The following is a 21,568-nucleotide window of genomic DNA, read 5'->3' as shown; positions in this document are numbered from 1 at the left end:
CGACACCTTTAAGGTACACCTTACACACCAAAACCAAGCTTCAAATTCAATAGTCCCTTCATCCTCAATGATTCCAAATCACAATTAAAAAAGAAAGCCTGGTTCTTTGCTTTCAATCAATATAATCCCCTAAGAGTCCAAGCATCAAAACAGTTACATAAAATATTTTAGCTTTGTATATTTAGAAGAGATAAACTGATCCAGCAAGGTGATCAACCAATTTTCAATACCTTTGGCATCTCAATAAGAAGACAGGGCATGTACTTACAACTGCCATCAGTCACTAAATGAGGGGTTTCATACTTTAAGGATTCCACAACCTTCCAGAGTATGTAAATTTGCACTGTTATCCACTAACAAAGCAGCATTTTTTCTTTTAACAACAATTCACCAAGACATTCTACATTGTCACAATTTTAAAAGAATACAGGAGTATACTAAACGCCTGAAATTAAAGCCAAATAGATGACTATAATTAAGTAAAGAAGTTGCAATTAAATAGATGTATAGACTTTTACATGGAGTTTGCATATAAAAGATACCCAGTCAAAATATATAATGCATGTATCTAGACCCCTTTCTTTATAAGTTCACCTTTAAGTTTTTGGAATATATTATAAAGTTCAAATTTATACTCTTAGCACTCTAATTGAATTAATAAAGATCCTCTTTATGCTATTAAACTGGTAAACCAATATTCTAAAACACAAATACTTAACATGAAGTTTAACTCATACATTATTTTATACAGAATACTTACTACATCAAACTTCTGAGTGATGTTCCCCTGGACATCAAGTAAATAGACCTTGCCATAATGTGTGCCCAATGCCAAAAACTGTAAGAACAAAGAGGCCAGTTAATTAATTAACAATACTATTAATAACACAAGTAGTAATAAAATCATTTTTAAAGACAAGACGCTTAATGCACAAATCATCTGCAACGTCTCAGAAGATATGCATTCCTTGGAGAAGGCTTGTTTCCAGCTTCAGGGAAATAACAGAACAGGGCCTATTTTATTGTGATAGTGCAAGCCAGCTGTCAGAATGACTCATGAGGACCCTCATCTACTGACAACTAACGGTGTGTATGCAGTCTATACACAATGCCTGATGGACTGAGGCAGTAAATTAAAAATGCAGCGGTGAAAACACGACTAACCTACAGTTGAACTCAAAGTGAGAAGAGAATGATTCAGAAACTCCCCCTAATTTATGGCAAATGTGTAAATCAGTGCTACCGCTTAAGCTGCACACATATACAAACAACAAATTATTTTTTCGAATGGAAAATCCCTGCCATATTGAGAGACTGAAAATCTCAGGTGTACTTATACCATCAGTTAGCTTTAGGATGCTTCTATAAAAGTTAACATATAATGTTGAGTGTTAATGTTTATATTATGCAAAATAAAAATCCTTTTGTGTCATAAAATAACTGTTGAACTACACACTCATTTTATGTCGTAACTCCTACTGTTTCTTTAATTCTCTGAACTAACCTTAAATAAACCAGAAGAAACTTTAAGACTACCCGAAATATGACATGAGAGTTTTCTTCCTTTTTATTTACTTCAGCATTACTCAAATAGTCCAAAATTCTCTGTATTTCATTGCATGTGAGCATGCTTCATTGCAACCCATAATGAAATGCTCAAATTTACAGGCACTACTAAGTGTTTCAGTCAAGCAGCACAATCTTTAAAAAATAACCTTACAGAAAGTCAAGATTTAAAAGGATTTATCAAAATGGAATTGCTTAAAATGAAATTTCAGTTCAGGCACTTAAAATATGAAGCTACATTAAAGAGGAGTCACAAAAAGGGAAAGAAGGAGTTCATTAGAAATTCATCCCCTGCAATTCCTTTCACTCCTGCAAGGTTGCCTTTTTTCAGGAAGAAAAAAGTCCCCAGGGTAAAAAAAAAAAATCAATACTGGTTAATAAAACATCAGGTGTGCAGACATAACTAGGTATGACGATTCCGCTGCACAGGCCTGCCTGAATGCACCAGGTGCCATGACGATTAGTCATCCAGGGCAGACAGCAAGCCTGGTGAAAACACAATGCTTGGGCGCTGGAAGGGAAAGGGGGAATAGGTAATTCTGGGGGGAAATTAGTCTGAATAGTTAAACCAAACAGGAATGTTTCCTCCAAAGCAAAAGAATGTTCTAATCAGAAATAGAGGACTGAAATGATTGTAATTTTACCTCTACAGTGACACTGACAATATTTAAATAGAAAAACACCACATACGATAAGAATTGAAAACAAACAATACTCCATTCTGAGGCTATCTGTGGTTAAAAAAAAAATGGGTCTTAAAAGCTCACTGCACCCCAAGTATTTCACAATATTGATTCTCCTCATAAATACTGTATTTAGTTTGTTAGGAAACTAAGGGAGAAGGGAGCTTGGATCTTTAAAACGCTTTAATGCTGCCATTCTCTGACACCTCTGTAAAGGCCACTTTTGAACTTCTAATTACATTTTATTTTACGGAAGTTAGAAGTTTTATGTAATTTACCCAAGTTTTAGTTCCTTCCCTTCTTTTTTCTAAATTTCTAATTTCATTCATTTAATCTTTAAAATAGAAAGAAAACATAAAATAATTATTTTGACTTTACAGTCTCATCCTAAAATTAAAACTATGTTAGAACATTTTGGAAAAAAAAGATTCAGTGATTTTTATGACAAGCTATCTTGTGTTTAGGAAAACATTTCATTATCAGATTAGATAAATTAGTGCTATCCACTTTTAGAAATATATACTCTTCAAAAAAAAGTTTAATAAGCCAATTATAGTTATTTAACTACCAATATTATGGATGAGTCATATTTTCATCATTTGCTAATACTTTCCACTACTTAAAATATATCAAAAAATGCAAAATGGCCACAAATGTGACAACATAAATACAAATTCTCAAATTTTACCCACCTTCCAGCCATTAAAAGCCTTACACTTTTGTAATTATTGAGTTTTGTTTCTTTTTTTTAACCTGAATGTACTTAAAATTCAGGATGGGCAAAGAATAAATATAATTTCATTAGACCCTTTCATGTTTAATTACAGAAACTTGACCCATTTTCTATACTACCAGATTGGGCATCATCCACTAAGCACAACTGCTTTTACCTTAAACTTCATGTAAGTAACTTAAGTAACTGATATATGTACATCCATAAAGATTGGACTTTATGTAAGGAAACAAGTAGAAAAGGTGATAAGCAGTCCTTTGGACAATGCAAAGGAAACAAAAGTAGTCCATTTTAAATCTGGTCAACTGTCTAATATCATCTACCTTCACATAGTGTTTTATAGTATTCAAAGCATTACAGCAGGGAGTGCCTTCAATTACACATGAGGAAATAAGTACAGCAAGTTGATGAGACTCCCCTGGAAACAGTCGATGAGTAGCAGAATTAGGGTCAGAATTAAAAGCTAAAACACTCAACTGGATCAGAATCCTCTTAAATAGAAACATGGACTTCAGATAAAGAGTGCATGTTCTAAAAGTTAGCATTGATTACACTTCCCAAATATCAGGCTCTTTGGCAAAGTTGGTTTACATACAATGTTAATAAAGTTTGACCTCTAGGCAGGCAAACTTTGTTCTCCATTTCATTCATTCACTGGTTCATTCAACAAACACACAAAAAAACACTCTGTAATACGCTTAGACAATGACCAAGTGTGACTTAAAGGGGTTATGGTATAATGAGGGAAACAGACATAAAAATGGATTAATTACAATTAAATTTAAAGAGAATGCTTAAAATGGAAGTATCTCTAAGACCCTATGGAACATAGTAGATGACAGCTGTGCTGAACTTTAAAAAAGAAATTAGAAAACAGACACTAAGGCAGACAGGGTAGGCTTGTAGTAAAAACCATTTTAGGCAGAGTGGATACAACTTGCTCAAAGGCACAGAGACACATAAAATGCAGGATAAAGTCAAGAAATTATGGATGACACATCTAATTCATGCCCAGGGGAAGAGACAGGTGATAAGGTTGGAAAGGTCAGCTAATAAGAGGCATTCAAATATTTATGGAGAGATGAAAGGCAGGAAAGTAGAGGAAATCAGGGTGGGAAGGCCCAAATAATTAAGTCATCAAGAAGCCAATAAAGAATTCTAAGAAGGAAGATTACATGATCAGGTTGAGGTTTCTGGAAAATTACTTTAGTAGAATGTTATGAACAGACTAGAGTGAAAGCAAATCTGAAGGAAAATATACGAGTTCACAGTATGTGCATTAGTTCCTAGGAAAAATAAAGAATACCTGAACAAAGAGAAGAGCTCCACATGTGTGTGGATCAAGCAGAATGGGGTGTTCTGAATATGAACAGCCAAGTGTTGTGGCCGGAGCACCACACTTACGGCAGAAAGTGGTAAGACAGAAGCCAATAATAGGCAGGGAGCAAGATCTTAGAGAGCCTTAGATACAACATTAACGAGCTCAGGTCTTATTTCATAGTTGATGAAAAATCATACAAGAGTTTTAATATCTGTATTTTCAGCAGATTATTCTGGCAACCAGGTGGCAGATGAGTTTAAAGTAGAAAAATTAGAGGCACAAGAGGTTCTTTGATTTACTCCGTGGAGGCAACAGAAGATAAGAGCCTAAGCCAGAGCAAGAATAGTAAGAAAATCACCAGGACTTAGGAAATGGCTGGGTGAAAGGAGAGAAGGATTCATCCGTGGCTTAGGTGACAAAGGAGGCGGTGATGCCACCAAATGGGATAAAGAACAAAGATAGATCCAAGTTTAGAGGGAAATGCAAATGAATTCATTACGGACATGCTGAGGTTCAGGTAAAAAGACCACAGCAGATAAAGATGTTTAAGAGGCAATTAAGTAAATATGTATGCTATTCCAGTGAAGGTCAGTGTGCAGGTGGTCACAGAAATCCTGAGACTTAAAACCAAGATAAAGTACAAATTAAGAAGAAATGTGGATAATGGACCAAATCCTAGGAAAGCCAACATGTAAAGGAAAAATGGAGGCAAAGAAAGGAAAGTGAAAGAAACAGAAAGGAATGTCACAAATGATCAACAGGAAAAGAATGGTGTCACGATAAAGTTTTGAGAAGAAACGTGAGATCCAGAATTTAGAATCAGCAAAATGTCCATCAGCTGATGAATGGACAGACAAAACATGGCATACCTATACAATGGAATACTGTTCAGCAAAAAAAAGGAATGAAGTACTGATACATGCTACATCATGAATGAACCTCAAAATCATTACATTAAGTGAAAGAAACCAAACACAAGAGATCAAATAATGTTGACTGCATTTACATGAAATACACAAAAATAGGCAAATCTATATAGATACAAGGTAGATTTCTGGTTACTTGGAGGTAGCATTAGGTATGTTCCAATATATAGTACGCATCTCTGGGAAACAAGGGAGGAAATGTGATGAAGTGAAGAACAAAAGATTAATGAATAGGAGAAAGAAAATCTCCTGTGGGTGGCCAGGTGTGGTGGCTCACGCCTGTAATCTCAGCACTTTAGGAGGCTGAGGCGGGTGGGTCATCTGAGGTCAGAGGTTTGAGATCAGCCTGGTCAATAGGTGAAACCCTGTCTCTACTAAAAATATAAAAATTTGCCAGGTGTGGTGGCAGGTGCCTGTAATCCCAGCTACTTAGGAGGCTGAGGCAGGAGAATTGCTTGAACCCAGGAGGCGGAGGTTGCAGTGAGCCGAGATTGCACCATTGCACTCCAGCCTGGGCAATAAGAGTGAGACTCCATCTCAAAAAAAAAAAAAAATTAATAAAAGAAAGAAAGAAAATCTCCTGTGGGTAAGAATGGGTGTGAAAAAGAGGTCAGGAATTGAGGCTGTTCATACCTGACAATTTCAATCTTCTTACATAGAAATGACATCATCCTCTAAGAAAGAAGGGACAGTGGTTCAGAAGAGGGACTGAGGACTTAAGAAACTGACAAAGGACAAATAATTCAGAACAATTTTTAGTGACAAATTTACCTAGGTGTGTGAGTCTGTACCAGCACATGGCTGCACTTGTCATGAAAGCACTAATTCAGGGTTGAGAGTATGGCCGAGGGGCACAACAGAAAGACAGGGATGTAAGAGAATTGAAGATGCTGGTAAGATAGGAGTTAGGATAATCAATCATTTCATAGACACAGAAAAATAAAAGAAAAAGAATGAATGGATTAGAGATCAGGACTCCATAAAGTCATACAGCTTGTGGGAAAATGAGCACAAAAGCTTGAAGAATAACAGGGGTCAACGGAGAGTATCACAGAGGCTAAGCTCCTCAAGTTCCAGTGCTGACACCATCCAAAGTGTGGCCTTATCAGTGGGGAGATGAAACAGGGAAGAGGTAAGGGTCACTGGAATGAAATTTGGTTGAAGAACTACAAGGCCAGTCTTCAATGAGTGAAGAAAAGGGACCTGAAGTTGGAGAATGGCAGCAATGAAAAGGGGTCGATGGCATTGCAACCAAATGGCTGGCACCTCAAAGGAGAAGGTTGCTGGTAAAACATGAGAAAGAAGGCATACATTCTAATAAAGTGTTGGGGGTACAGGACTCTATTTACAATGAAACAAAATTTGAAGTAAAAAGGAACTGGGTGGGAAGCAAGCAGGAGGATGAGGCCACACTGCTAGTAACATAGGATAAAGCCAGGAGATGGATCAGACAAGAGCCAGTTTGCTTTTTGTGGAAGGATTAAAACTTACAAGGTCATAGGGAAGAAGAGAGCAATGGGTGAAGCTCCCTGCCCCCCAGTATTCTGAATATGACACAAACTGTTTTGGTCCAAGAATAGGCTAACGGTGCTATCTAGTACTTACCCTGGACTCGGAAAGTTGGTGGGAGCTTTGTTACAGCAAGGACCCAGATGTGGAATAAATTCATTCATTCATATAAGTAATAATTTGGGGCATTTCTACTATTCATAACACCTATAATGTAATCCCTTATACTTTCCAATAATAACTTAATAAAATAATAACTTAATAAAAGAATAACGAATAAAAGCACTGAGCTTCACATTATTTCTAATCTTAACAGGTTCCTAATTGAATCCTTATAATTTGAGGAATTAAGTGAGCGACAGAGTTTCCAAAACCCATTTCATATAAATCTTTGACTTTGATCACTGTCTACATTCTACTTAATACAGTCTTGGAGTGTGTGGTATGTGTGTGAATGGGTGTGTATACATATATAAAATATTTGGGGTTTTTTGTTGGCAAGGAGGAAGAGAGTAGTGGCAAGGAGACAGAATCACTGTAAAAAGCCACCACCAAAAGCATCAGGACTCCAAAGCACAGGCAAATTTACAAGAGAAACAATTTACAGAAGAATCCTTTCCTACAGAAAGTGCTACCTTACCTTGTCATGGACTGTCATGCAGCTAGCTGCATCCTTCTGAAGTATTTCAGTTACCCCATTGGAAAGCCTTTCATACTTCAGCTTGGGTTCCTCTTCGCTCTCTTCTTCCTGCACAAATGGCAAAGAAAAATGACACCCATCATAGATTTATTTGTTTTGAAAACCTCAAAACACATTTCTTAAAAGAGAACCAGAGATGGTTCCTTCAATGATGTTACTAATTCCAACTATAGCTAAAGGTTAAAATCTTCGTATTTCATCTTGTCTAGGTATATCAATTGCTATAACTTCACTGGTATAATAAATTCAAAAGTTGAAAACGAGTAAACAGACTTGGTGTTATATTGTCACTAACTTTACATGTTCAACCTTACTATCTGGTATGGCTTCATAAACTATTCTTAATCCTCATAGTTATGGAATAAAGTTAGTAATCAATATTTACTATAATGGCCTTGAATTAATAAATAGAGTTGTAAAAATTATTATAATAATGATTCAGAGTAAGATTTTATTTTACTCCAATAAGTAATAAGAAACAAAAAGTTTATATACAGAAAACTGTGATGGCATAAAGCTAGCCAAAACAGAAGTTCATAAAAATAATCTACTCATTGACATTAGCTGGAGGGTGAAGACTATGCAATTATCGTGGTTTGTAGAGTCAAAAAACCATACAAACCACCATAATTGCATAGTCTTCACCCTCCAGCTAATATTAGAGTAGCTTGAGGACATCAGTGCTCCCACCACAAATAACTAGAAAGTCTTGATGGAATATACAACAATATCTATCCAAGGCATCAAAGGGCTGCTGAGGCAACCTCAACTAGAAGGATCAAGATTCCTGGGCAGCAGAGAATTGAGCTGGCATTCTACAGCCACTTTCTTCCTGGAGGCATTTACTAATTCTGGGTGTAGGACAAGAGGCTGAGAACCCAAGCTCTGCCTGGGAAGACAGCCACTGCCGGGGTTAAGGAAAGCAGCACACCTTCTGGCACTTGCAGGTACGGAGTGACAAAACTGGAGAGAGACCTGAGGGGCCAAGATATCAGTGGAAGAGGGGCAGAGACATGAGCTTGTTACACAGCTACTTTTCCCTGTAAGACAACTGTCAAGTTCTAAAGCTGCACAGGATGAAGCTAAAAAGCTGAACAGAAAGAAAAATGCAAACCAGCTGCCTTGATGTGTTAAGAAGATAAGAATAAGAGTTCAAGAGGCATCGGGAAATTGGATCCTGGTGAATATCACAGTCTTAGTTGGAACCCCTGGTCCCCAAAGGACACAAAACTTAACTCCCTTAGAGCTCTGACTCAGCTCAATCTTTGATTGGAGTAAGGTATATAACCCCCAACATAACTGTCTAGTGAAGAAAAGGGTGACTCCTCTTCGGAGAAAGAAAACTGCTGGGGCCTCTGCAATTTTTCATGTACAGTACTAAGGATTCAATAAAATATTACCAGGTATGCCATAAGACAGGAACAAATGACCAAAAATCAAGATGAAAAAAGACCATAAAAATAAACAAATGGGTGACCTAGACATTGAAGTTAGCAGGGCTTTAAAATAACTATGACTACATGTTCAAAAAAAAAAACACAAAAAGAAAGCTGATGAAAAGATAGAAATTTTCAACGGAATTCTAATCTGTAAAAAAAAAAAAAGAATCAAATGAAATTTTTTACACTGAAAATGTTAACTGAATTAAGAAAGCAATAGATGGTTTAATATAAGATTAGCAAAACAGAAGACAAAATAAGTGAAATGAGTAAAAAAATATCCAAAGGGAACCCCAGAGAAGAATAAACGGAAGGAAAATATATAAAGGAATCTATGAGGCATGTAGAACACAGTGAAAAGCTCTAACATACTTTTCATTACAGTCCCAGAAGGATAAGGAAAAATGGAAAGGAACAAGAGCAACATTTAAAGAGATAACAACAGAATTTTCCAAAACTGATAAGACATCAACCTACAAACTCAAGAAGCTGGGCGCCTGTAGTCCCCCCAGCTACTTGGAGAGGCTGAGGCAGGAGAATGGCGTGAACCCGGGAGGCGGAGCTTGCAGTGAGCCGAGATTGTGCCACTGCACTCCCACTCCAGCCTGGGCAACAGAGCAAGACTTCGTCTCAAAAAAAAAAAAAAAAAAAAAAAAAAAAGAAGCTCTGCAATAAGCAGGATAAATATAAAGTCACACCTAAGGTGCATCATAGTAAAAAGAAAATTAGGCAAAAGAAAAACGACTTGTAGAGTAATAAGTGCTCTGCCTATGGAAGATTATAAGACTGATGAGACACACTAGGCAGAGACTGCAAACTCAAATTCTTACAGAAGTCTTCACCTGTGGGGCAAGCGATTGGATCTTCACATGGAAAGGGGTTAATCTGTGGATTAATGGAAATGATGGACTATATCAAGCATCATGCTAGAGACTTAATATTAGATATCTCATTTCATCCTGACTTAAAAGAAAAAACAAACAAACCCTACTGAGAGTTAAGTATAATTAACCTGTTTTACAGATTTTCAGCAAAAACTGGTGACCAGAGATTTTAAGTAATTTCCTCAAGACATACAATGGGTAGAGGAGAAGCTAAAGTTCAAATTCAGCTGTGAGTGCTCTAAAGTCAATACCTTCTATAACACACTCCAAAATCTCCTAAGAAAATGACTCCACTAATCACAACAGAAGCCTATTCTAAACCTAGAAATAATTATAAACTATGTGATCATTAGAAAATGTTTTAAAATATGTTTATTTAGCAGGTGCATTAGCTAACTATTGCTGTGTAACAAATTATGCCAACACTTGCTGATTTACTTACTTTATTATTATTTTCTATAACGACAGAGACTCATTATGTTGCCCAGGCTGGACTCAAACTCATAGGTTCAAGAAATCTTCTCGCCTCAGCCTTCCAAGTAGCCAAGACTACAAGCATGTGCCACACTCCTGGCCACCAAAATGTACTGATTTAAAACAACAATAAATATGTATTCGTTTACAGTTTCTAAGGGTAGGCAATTCAGAAGTGGCTTAGCTGAGTGGTTCACCGAGGATTTCTCATGGGGTTGCAGACAAGATGTCAGCTAGGGTTGTAACTATCAGAAGGCCTGACTGGGGTTAGAGGATCTGCTTCCAAGATGGCTCAATCAAATGGCTGGCAAGTTGGTCCTCACTGTTGGCAGAAGTTGCCAACACTCTTGGATCACTCATTCTGGAGGAAGCCACTTGCCATGTTCTGATCAAGCAGCCCTGTGGAGGGGTCCATGAAGCAAGGGTGATCCAAGAGGAAACAAAACGGAAGCCCCATCCATGTTTCATATGGCCTCAGATGGAACACTGTCATTTCTACAATATCCTTCCAGTCATACGGGTCAGCCATGATTCAGTGTGGGAGGGGCAGACACAGAGCATGAATAATAGGAGGTGAGGATCACTGGAGGCCATCATGCAGGCTAGCTACAAGAACAGTAATAACAGTTTAAGAGCCATAAGCTCAGTCAAAATCAGTATTTCGTGTCTACTGATGAGCTGTCTTAAATTTAATTCCCTTGTTATACATACACTATTAGCTGTTTATTTCAGATGCAAGTATTAAAAACAAAGATGATATACCTGTTATTAACTTTCCAAGAATAACTTTAAGAACTAATAGCAACAAAAGGGAAGTATACACACAGTTATCCATAGGGCCTACACATATCTATGAAAAGGTAGTGATAATCTACCCAACCCAAGGAGCTGTTACACCTCAAAACTGACCTGTTTTTAATATAAAATAGCTAATTAGCTAAGTCTAAAAAATTTGAAAAAAGAAAACTGCAAAAAACAACAGACACTTCTACTTATGTATCTACAAGCAAGAAAGAGAAATCATTAAAAAGTTAATATTAAATGTAGCACAGATGATGTGTGCATTCTGAAGTAAACATGTTAAATAGAAATTGAATCCTGAGTGTTAGTCTTTATAATAAGATGCCACATGTTGCTCAAGTCTGGACATCAAATGTGCATCCAATGTGAAAAGTTAATTCTAGCCTCTTGACTATTTTGCATAAAAGCACTCATCCACGGACCATTAGATAAAGTTACTGTAAATAAGGTTTTCCTGTCTTACTTATAAGTGAAAACTAAAAATTTCTCACACATAAATATACAAAAATAAATACTTTCACAACACAGCTCAGTGAAGCATCCTTACTGGGTTTCAAAAACCATGAATAAAATGAAAACTCCAATATTAGGCATTTGATGTACCATTTCACGCTTTTCTGACAGGTATCTTTTATGTTAAGTTAAAAGCAGGGTAAAGGTGAATTTTTTAAGTTTTTTTTTTCCTCCTTGCTATAAACAAAGAAAATAGAAAGTGATTCAAAAATACGATTCATGGAGGTTATTTTGCTGCTGCAGACTCTATATCACACTTTAAATAAAAAACATTTAAAAATCTAGTAGATTATAGAGTTTCTCTTTAACTAAAAAAATAATAATAATAGAAAATAGGTTTTCATGCAGTTTGGACTTCCATGGTAAACAACCCAGTGTTAATAAAAAGCAAATCAATAATTTCTGTTAAATTTTAATAATCCTACAAACCTACAAATAAAACCATCAACAGTCTGAGTTGACAGTTAACTGCGTTTCTATGACAACCTAGTGGAATAGTACAAGTCCTGACTTGCAGCTAAGCGAAGATATGAACAGAGTGACATTTACCCATACAAGAAAAATTTGCGGCTTTCTTTTAAAAACAATCAATTCCTCAACTCACATAGATTTTTACTAAGTGTAGGGCACTTTTAATTAAAGACAAGTCCTTTATACCATCCTACAGAATTCTAAACACTATCTGAAAATAAATGTCACATCATGGTCAATCTTACTGAGTTTTGGACTTAGGAGGAGGAAATTACTTTTAAGGATAACAAATTAAAGCAATTAAAGACTTCTCCCGGAAAAACTGGTTAGTAATGTTGTTACAGTGTTACCATGGGGTAAATTTTCATGGAGGAAGTCCTGTTTACCTAACTTGGTCTTGTATACCAACAGGAATATTTTACATTTCTTTTCACCTAATAATTTAAAATTTGTGTACAAGAAATAGATTTTTTCAGTGTTTACAACCAAAAATAATTGTGTAGAATGGATTCTACATTTTTCATCTTGTTTAAACGTTATATCTTTCACATATTAGTACATCTTATATGCCATGTATATAGTCTGTATACATTCTATATGGCATGTATATAGTCTGGAACAGTGGTTACATACCAAATGAAGACTTGAATTTTACTTTTTAAAAATATGTGTCACATGAATTCTAGGGGTTAAGAGAAAGATCATTACATTTCCTACTGTTACTACTTATACAGAACTTAAAACGTCATCTCTGGATACCATTTCTTTATTAAAATCCGTGCTGTTTTGTTTTTACAAAATAAAATGATACTCAATATACTGATTGGGGAAAGGTGAGATATCTTATAAAGCCCAAATTAGGCTGGTAGAAACCACCACCAGTGGAGCACTCCTCAACTATTCACATCTCACTCTGTGGAGATGACCTTCATCCTCTCCAGCTTCACCTGAGAAAGACCTCAGCTGAACCTCCAGGAATTTTAATAAGATGAATGGTTTAGTTGGTTTCATGTCATCAACTACATCTGACTAGGGGCAAATCCTTTTAATAAATATCCAATGTTTTAAAGCTAGATACAATAGGGAAACACTAATATCCTCAAAAGAAATTCACACACAAACACACACACAAAAAACCTTTCATGCAGTTTGAACTTTCACAGTAAAGAACCAACTATTAATAAAAAGAAAATCGATAACCAACCCTGGGGATGAAGCTATAAAATACAGGTTTTCTTCCTCTAGAACATTCTTTCTAGAACTCTAATTACCTATGGGGAATTGAAATATCCAAAATTAGTAGTGGACCTGACAAGCTTAACATATAAAAACAGCTATCAAAATCCTGTATCAGAACATTTGAATTTTAGGAAATCTGCATTTTAAAAAATTCTCTCTTTATAAATAATTCAATTTGTAGAAGCCCTATGACTAAAATATGTCTTTGCTATTACTATTTATTAGAGGAGAGAACAGAAAGATAAAACACAGTTGGTACCAAATACAAATAAATTTTTAAGAGCATAATTAAAATTAATACAAGTCAATCAAAACACATCTTGAGTCTCAAAAACATGTAACAATATTTTAAGGAATAGTTCTAGTCACTACCACAGGATATTAACATATTAACAACATGCACAAATGGCAACATACACAGGAGCTACATATTACTGGATATTCACATTTATTTGAAACTATAACATTATCACTAAAAGTACATGCATAATATAGGACATCTCCAAATTTGTCATATTTGTATTAAAGTTTTCCATAACGTGTAGAAAAGATCCAAGATAAGAAAAAAGGATGCCTAAAAAAGAACCTGAAGGTAAAGTTCAAATTAATCAAAGAGTAAAGTCTTCAATTAGCTTTGTATTGCCCACCCCACCTCATCCCAAGAAAGAATGCTACTTCCTTAAAAAGACAACTGTAACTATTAATACTGTACTCTATAGTTCTATTAAAGAAAGATCATTTTATTTACACACAAAGATGACTATGTGGTAGGAAAGATGGCTTTATAGATCCTTCTAAAGTGTCAAAACGTATCAAGAAAACTACATAAACAAGCTGAAATAGTAACTTCTGGTTTCCATTAATAACACAAGGTATTATAGCTGCCTCAATGACCAAACTTTTTAAGAAAGTGACATGAAGATAATGGAATTCATCTACAATAAAACAACTGTGGTCAAAACTACTCCCAGCATGCCTTTCCATCAGACTGCTGAGAGATAGGCAATTACATTCTTATATGAATGCAAATAATGTTGTTAAATTTTCAACTTAGAAGCAATATTGCTATTAAGGAAAAAGTACATTAATTTTTAAAGTAGCTGAAATTAGGAGCTGATAAATGTAATCTGGATGGCATGGGTCTACTTTTTCAAACAGAAAATTCAGCATGAGTTTACTATACCCACATGTTATTATTTAAAGCATAAAATACATACGGTTAAATAAGTAGTTCTCGGCCAGAGGTGACTTTCGTCCCCCAGGGACATTTATTTGGCAATGTGTAGAGTCATTTTCATTGTCACAGTTGGGTGGGGGAAAGGTGCTACTGACATCTAGCAGGTAGAGGCCAGGGATTATGCTAAACAATTTACAATGCACAAGACACTCTCCCAGAACAAAAAATTATCCAGCCCAAAGTGCCAGTAGCCTCAAAGTTGAAAAATTCTGGATTAAATAAATTTCACAAGATAAAATAGTACATGTACATTAAAATCTGTTTTCAAAGACAATTTAATAACAGAAATGTTCTCACAATGTCTTCCTAAGTGAAAGAATCGGTCATAAAACCTGCTTTGTATGATCCAAATTTTATTTAAGAAATGTATATGCATATATGGGGGGAAGATGAGTAGAATAAACACCAATATAGTAATTTCCCTAAGGTTGGTTTCTTCCTCTGCAGAATGGGGATGATAATAGAAATCACATCACTGGGTTGCTGTAACTATTAAAGATAGCAAATGAAAAAAATCACTGTTGTGAGCTATTGCCAATATTTTCTAGATTTTCTAAAACAAACATATTTATTATAAAAATGGTTCAACATCCTCTTCAACACTTTGTATCCACTGAGCTAAGATTTTGATCTCTCAAAGCTGCTTTCCTTTACCGTAACACACTGACCAGAAAACTGAGAAAAAGTTGAGCCCCTAATAATTGAGGAGCTCTACTTAAGATTCACAAGATATGCAGTCTTCATAAACCCTGGTCTCTCCTGTGCCCTGTAGTATTAGAATTTCATGTTCAATTCAAGGAGGAAAAAATAAGGTGAAGGTTCCCATGCCCTAAGCCACATACCATAAACAGGATCAACTCCCATCATTTAGTTTATATTGGGAAAGCGATAAGAATATATAGAAGAGGGGAAAAAATGAGAAAAGCAAATAAGCTTTTCATTTCCTTCTAGCCATATGGAATAACCTCACCAATCTTCAAGCTATGCCATTCAGGTGGACAATTTCCGCCACTAAAGCCAACATAACCCTCTTTTCCTTTCTTGCCAATATCCCTTGGTTCTCACAAGATCCTCAGAAGCAGAGTTTATGCCTTTTCATTGTTCTGAACTTCACCTAACAGAACTGTGGGTACCTAATAAAGACCAGTGAAAACAAACGTGTGTAGTAACAGCAGACCAGGTTTGGTAAGCAGCTTTTCTAAGACATTCTCATTTAGATTTCCACACAGGAAAATCCAAATCATAGAATATTAACCAAAGGAACCTCAGAGATCATCTAAACTATGTGTTACTTCGCAGACACGAGAGAGAGGGGTAAAAGGGGGAGCAGGGAGGTAGAGGCACCAAACAGAAGGAAAGGGCTGGCAATTTTGAAATACTGTAAACTAGAATTATAGATAAATTTATAGAAGTGGAACTATATCATCTTCTAGCAGTAGAAGCAAATAGAGGTCCTGCAAACTCAGTTGTCAGAAAAACTTACACTTATTTCTAATAAATCTATGTTGTTATACGAAAAAGGAAAATGCCGAAGCTCTTCAAATTATTTTGTTTGAGAGGAGATTAAATGCCTCTCGAGCATTTCCAATTGCACATTCCATAAGCCAAGTGCAAAGAAGCATCTTGCTAACCACCCCCACCAAAGCCTCTACCAGTTTCTCAATAATTTCCAAGAAAAATTAGATAAAGATAAAAACTCACTATAGCAGTAAGCATTAAAATGATTACCAAAATCAAGGAGAAACTGACACATTTGTTGAATCTAAATTCCTGACATATCCTGATTTGTTTCAAGAAACATAACCCACCTGAACGAGAGGTATTGATGATTTTTAGCTCTCCCACCAACCCTCTGTGCCCAAGACTGGGGCTGAGCCTGCCCCAGCCTCACAGAGCCGACCCCTGCTCTACCCCTTAGCTACTCTTTTCCAGAAGGAGAACTATGCTTGCACCCTCTGCCCACTGTATCTCCAATCCTCACACATTTTAGCCCTGACCACCATCTTTCTACATCTTTCTTCCACAGGCTGAGACTCTAAATCTCTATCACCTGGGCAGTGTCCTCCATGGTCTGGGAGTCCAGCCTTAAGCAGTGCAGGACCAAAGGACCTCTAATAGCAGGAAGGTGGGCACTGCAGGGACCAGAGAAAACTAACAAAAGTAAAGCTAAAATGAATTAATAAACCAGAAAAAAAATTAGTAAGTCCAAGCATTAGTACCTTTTAAAGACAAATTGAATATGAGACACACAAAAAAACAGTGAGAAAATAAAAGCCATTAAAGTACTATCTATCTCATGCAGAAAGGTACATGGCTCAGACTGTTTTAGTGGCAAGTTCTATTAAAAACCTTCAAAGAATGGAAAATTCCCAACTTATTTAAGCTGCCCCATAAGAGGCAAATATAAAAACTTCCAAATTCATTTTGATAACCGTGATATCAAAACTCCCAAAGAGTACACCAAAAACAACAAAAAATATACATATAATTCTGTCATCTCATGTAGGAATTTAAATGTAGAAAGTCTAAATATCATAAATCAAACCCAGCATATATTAATAAAAAACATTTAAGATCAAATATTGCAAAAACACAAAGACTGAGTATTAGGAAATCTGATGTCATTTGATAAGTCAGAGGAAAAAGAAAACACAGGGCCATCTTGACAGACACTGCAGACAGCATTTATAAAGTTCAACACTTGTTTCTGATCTTAAAAAAGCTTTCAGTAAATAAAAAGGTTTCTTTACCAAAGAGCCAAGAATGAAGAGCCAAGAATGACCGTTTGAAATCAGAAGTCAACATGATATGGAACAATGAAATAAGAGAAATATTCCCATCATCAGCAGGAAACAACGCACGGGTGCCAACAATCACTTTTGCTTTTATCAAAACCAACTTAGAAGTTTTAGCCAAGGCAAAAGACAAGAAGATGGAAAACGTAATAAATCGATCCTTGTTGGTATGGTCTTATTTGAAGACAGTATAACTAGAAAGAACAAAACATGGCTTCTGCCAAGACAGAGAGCTAATCTGCGCTGCTGGCCTTCTACTCCCAACTCAGCCCTGCAGACATGCTAAAAATGAGAGGAAAGAGGGATTCCAGACATTAACATGCCCAAGTAAGAAACTATGGAGGCATTGAAACGACCCACAGTGGGGAGCCAGGGGTAACAGTAAGGATGAGGGTCAAGGAAAGCTGGTAGATCCAGCACTGACCTCTCCCCCGGGTGCCTGGTTTCGCTGCCCCATTCACTACAGAAATGGGCAGCAACAGCCCAGCCTCACAGGGGTGAGGACTGGCCAGCTGCATTCACTCCTCCATTTTCTCTCTTCCTCCTAACAAGTAGAGATGCTTGTTAGGGGCTGCTTCCTCTGTGGATTAACCCAAAGTGCACTTCATGAAGGCTCAGAAGAGTCACCTCACAAATTCCCACACTGAATTGTATTTTTGGAGGAAGTATTCAGATAACAGAAAAAAAAAAAATCCAGAAGCTGCTGTAAGACAGTGGTCCCCAACCTTTTTGGCACCAGGGACTGGTTTTGTGGGAGACAATTTTTCCACCACGGTGGGGGTGATGGTGATGGTCTCAGTTTGGGGATGAAATTGTTCCACCTCAGATCATCAGGCATTAGATCCTCATAAGGAGTGCAACCTAGATCCTTCGCATGCACAGATCACAGTAGGGTTCATGCTCGTATGAGAATCTAAATGCTGTGGCTGATGTGACAGGAGGTGGAGCTCAGGCGGTAATGCTTGCTCCCCCACTGCACACATGGACCAGTGGGTTGGAGACCCCTGCTGAAAAAGGTATGAGATGTAAGGACAATCAAATATCTTAATAAAGGTCACTAATGTCATTAAAAAAAAGAGAGAATTATCCAAAATCCTACTGAAATTCATAATCAAAAGCCAGTCACAAAACAAACTAAAATTTTTCTTTTGCTATTTCTACCATATGCAGCGCATATACACTGTACTAGTTACTTAAAACCTTGGTTACCTTGCCTTTTGTGAAAAGGAAATGATAACCTGCATCTCAGAGGATTTTTGTAAGAATTAAATGCAATAAATGTACGTAAAGCACAAAGCTCAGTATCTGGTAATACCCAGTGAATGTCAAATACTAAAAATATGGCCATGATGTGTATTACAACCCCAACTTCACGCTGCAGAACTCATGGCCTCCCTTCTAAGTTACTTCCTATCACATGACCAGACCATAAAACCAAACAGTAACACTTCTCATCTAATTACCTCATTGTTTTAAGCTATTAAAAGATGAAGATACATTACTTTTTATTTTACCACATCATTTAAAAAAATATTTTTTCACACACATTTAAGTGTGAATCTTGTTATTAGGAATGTAAAAGGAAATGCTACCCTCTACTATTTAAGCCAAGAACCTCTCCTCGATGCCTGTAAAGACTAAAAGTAGCCCATGACAGCCCAAATCCCTCACAACTGCCCAATCACTGGTGATGGAAATGATGACAACAGACTAAACCCTTAAGCTCTATCAGAGGTTTCTCCACTCCCATCCCTCCCTGATACGATTCTGAGAGACATATTTTATCTACTGAGGTCTTTGGGGAAAACAGTCATATTCTAAAGTAAAGAACTGTGATAACACGGATGCCTGTGAATCTCTGTATTTAAAAACGGCTGCACTGCAACTGAAATAGCTCATGGATGAAAGAAACCTTCGTGCTATTTAGATTTGTTATAGCATTTCTTGAGCCTGCAGAGACAAGAATGCCTTAAAGCCTTGACAGCATAGAATCAGGCCCTAATTGTCAAGTAAAATGATTGTTTAAACACACTCTTGAACAATCATCAGAAAAGATACATTTTTATAAATACAGCTCCCCACAGTATTAGCAGTTCTATCACAACCATTTTCTGTATGTTTTCCTTGCTGGATGTATTTGACTTCCAAAACTCTGAAATGCAGCCTAATGAAAAGTGTTAAGGAGACAAGGTCATTCAATCAAATTATTTACTGTATTAGTTTCCTATCACTGCTGTAAAAGAAAATGATGACAAACTTACTAGCGTGAAACAACACAAATTTGTTGTCGTACAGTGCTGTAGGTTAGAAGTCCGACACAGATCTCACTGGGCTAAAATCAGGGTGTCAGTAGTGCTGCCCTCCCCTGGAAGCTGAGGGGAGAATCCCTTTCCTCTCCTTTTCTAGCTTCGGAAAGCGCCAGCATTCCTTGGCTGTGGGCCCTTCTTCCCCCTTCAAAACTAGCAAAGGCAGGTTGAATCGTTCCCACATCACAGCCTTTTCTCCTGCCTCCCTCTTCCATTTACAAAGACACTTAGGATTATACTGGTCCTGTCCAGATAACCTCACTTTCCTACAGTCAGCTGATTAGCAACCTTAATTTTCCCTTGCTGTGTAACATGACATGTTCACAGGTTCCAGGGATTAGGATGTAGACATCTTTGGGGAACCGTTATTCTGCCTGTTACAGAGAACAATATAAGGATCAGAGAGGATAAAAATGATGGTGAGCAAAAGAGTTGGAAGCCCTGAGCCAAACCCAAAGCTAAATAAAAGAAACTTCTCATTTGCTTGCTCCTAAATTAAATAATTGATCCCTGTGAGGACACAGCATGGGATAAAACAATTTTCAGGTTGAGTCAGGAGGCGAGGAGTGGTCCTTGTTTCTGTCTGACAAAGGCCTCCTCAAAGCCCTAGTTTCACCATCTCCAAAATAAGGACACAACACCAGCTTGACATAATTGTTGAGACGATTAATAAAATCAATTCATTCATTCACTGATGAGCAGCTCTACTAGATACTGGGGACAGGGTCCCCATCCTCATGAAAGTGCCTTGCATACATATGGACAAAACATAATAAAATAGCAGCAGCAGCATGCTTTCTGAATACCTTTTTTAATGCCAGGCAAGGCGCCAAATACACATTATCTCCTTTAACCGTCACTCAACAAAAGTGTCCCATACAAGCATTCTAGATTGCACCATTTTGTAATACACAGTACAAGAATTTCTCAGGGCATCTCAAAGATATTTTGCCAACTCACTCTCTCCTGAGCTCCTTCCAGTCAAGCCCCACCACCACAAGTCACCACAAGTGCTCTTCGAATCACCAGTGGCCTCACTTTTGCAGATCCAAGAGTGAATCCCTAGACCTCATCTCATTCCTCCTCTCAGCAGCATTTGACACAATGATGGTACCCTTCATCCAGAGATGTGATCCTCCCTTGGCTTCTGGGGCACCACTCTCTCCTGGTTCTCTTCCTACCTCACTGGTTACCTCTTTTCTGTTTCCTTTGCTGATTTCCCCTCATCTACCAGATCTCTAAAATGTGGTAGCACCTCTCAGGGTCCAGGAATCAGGCCTCTTTATGTGTCCTCATGCCCTAAATGATCTCATCCAGTTTCATGGTTTTGAACACCATCTAAATGCTGAGTCACAAATTCTTACCTCCAGTCCAGACTTGAACTACTCTTCTTCAGGTCTACAATTCCACTTGGATGTCTAATTGACATCTCCAACTTAAAATATGCAAAGTAGAACTTCCAACCTACCCATCACCACCATCTCCACCCTGAGCACCAAAACTAACTCTAGCCAGAGTCCTCCCCTACCTTAGTTACAGCAACCCCATCGTTCCAAATGCTCATCCTTGACTGTTCCCTTTCACTTACATGCCCACATTTTAGTCAGGAGATCTGTTGGCTATACTTTAAAGAACAAAAAGCAACTACAGGCTTCATCGCCTCTAGCCCAGAGTTTTAACAAAGCCTCCCCACTGGTCTCCCCTATTCCTACTTATCCTCCTTAGACATTTTTTAAAACAGCGTCCAGAGTGATCCTACTAAAACAAAGACTCTCCAATGCTTTCCAGCTTACAGTAAAAAACAAAGATAAGGGCCAGGCACAGTGGCTCACGCCTGTAATCCCAGCACTTTGGGAGGCCGAAGCAGATGGATTACTTGAGGTCAGGAGTTTGAGATCAGCCTGGCCAACATGGTGAAACTCCATCTCTACTAAGAATACAAAAATTAGCTGGGTGTGGTGGCATGCACCT

At 37.2% G+C, this 21,568-nt stretch overlaps 1 protein-coding gene across 2 annotated transcripts in view; it reads right to left on the bottom strand.

Moving 5' to 3' along the window:
• Positions 1-21,568, bottom strand: part of VPS41 (VPS41 subunit of HOPS complex) — a 211,270-nt gene that overhangs the window by 139,198 nt on the left and 50,504 nt on the right. For both annotated transcript variants that reach the window (XM_032758281.2, XM_032758280.2), the window contains 2 exons: positions 7,379-7,486; positions 761-838 (listed from right to left, as the gene is read on the bottom strand). In XM_032758281.2, the coding sequence (XP_032614172.1) occupies positions 761-838; positions 7,379-7,486 (186 nt within the window). The remainder of the gene's footprint in view (positions 1-760; positions 839-7,378; positions 7,487-21,568) is intronic.

Source organism: Hylobates moloch, unplaced genomic scaffold (genome assembly GCF_009828535.3).
Source record: "Hylobates moloch isolate HMO894 unplaced genomic scaffold, HMol_V3 SCAFFOLD_1, whole genome shotgun sequence".
NCBI classification, from domain to species: Eukaryota; Metazoa; Chordata; class Mammalia; order Primates; family Hylobatidae; genus Hylobates; species Hylobates moloch.
This window is presented reverse-complemented; position numbering and strand designations above follow the sequence as displayed.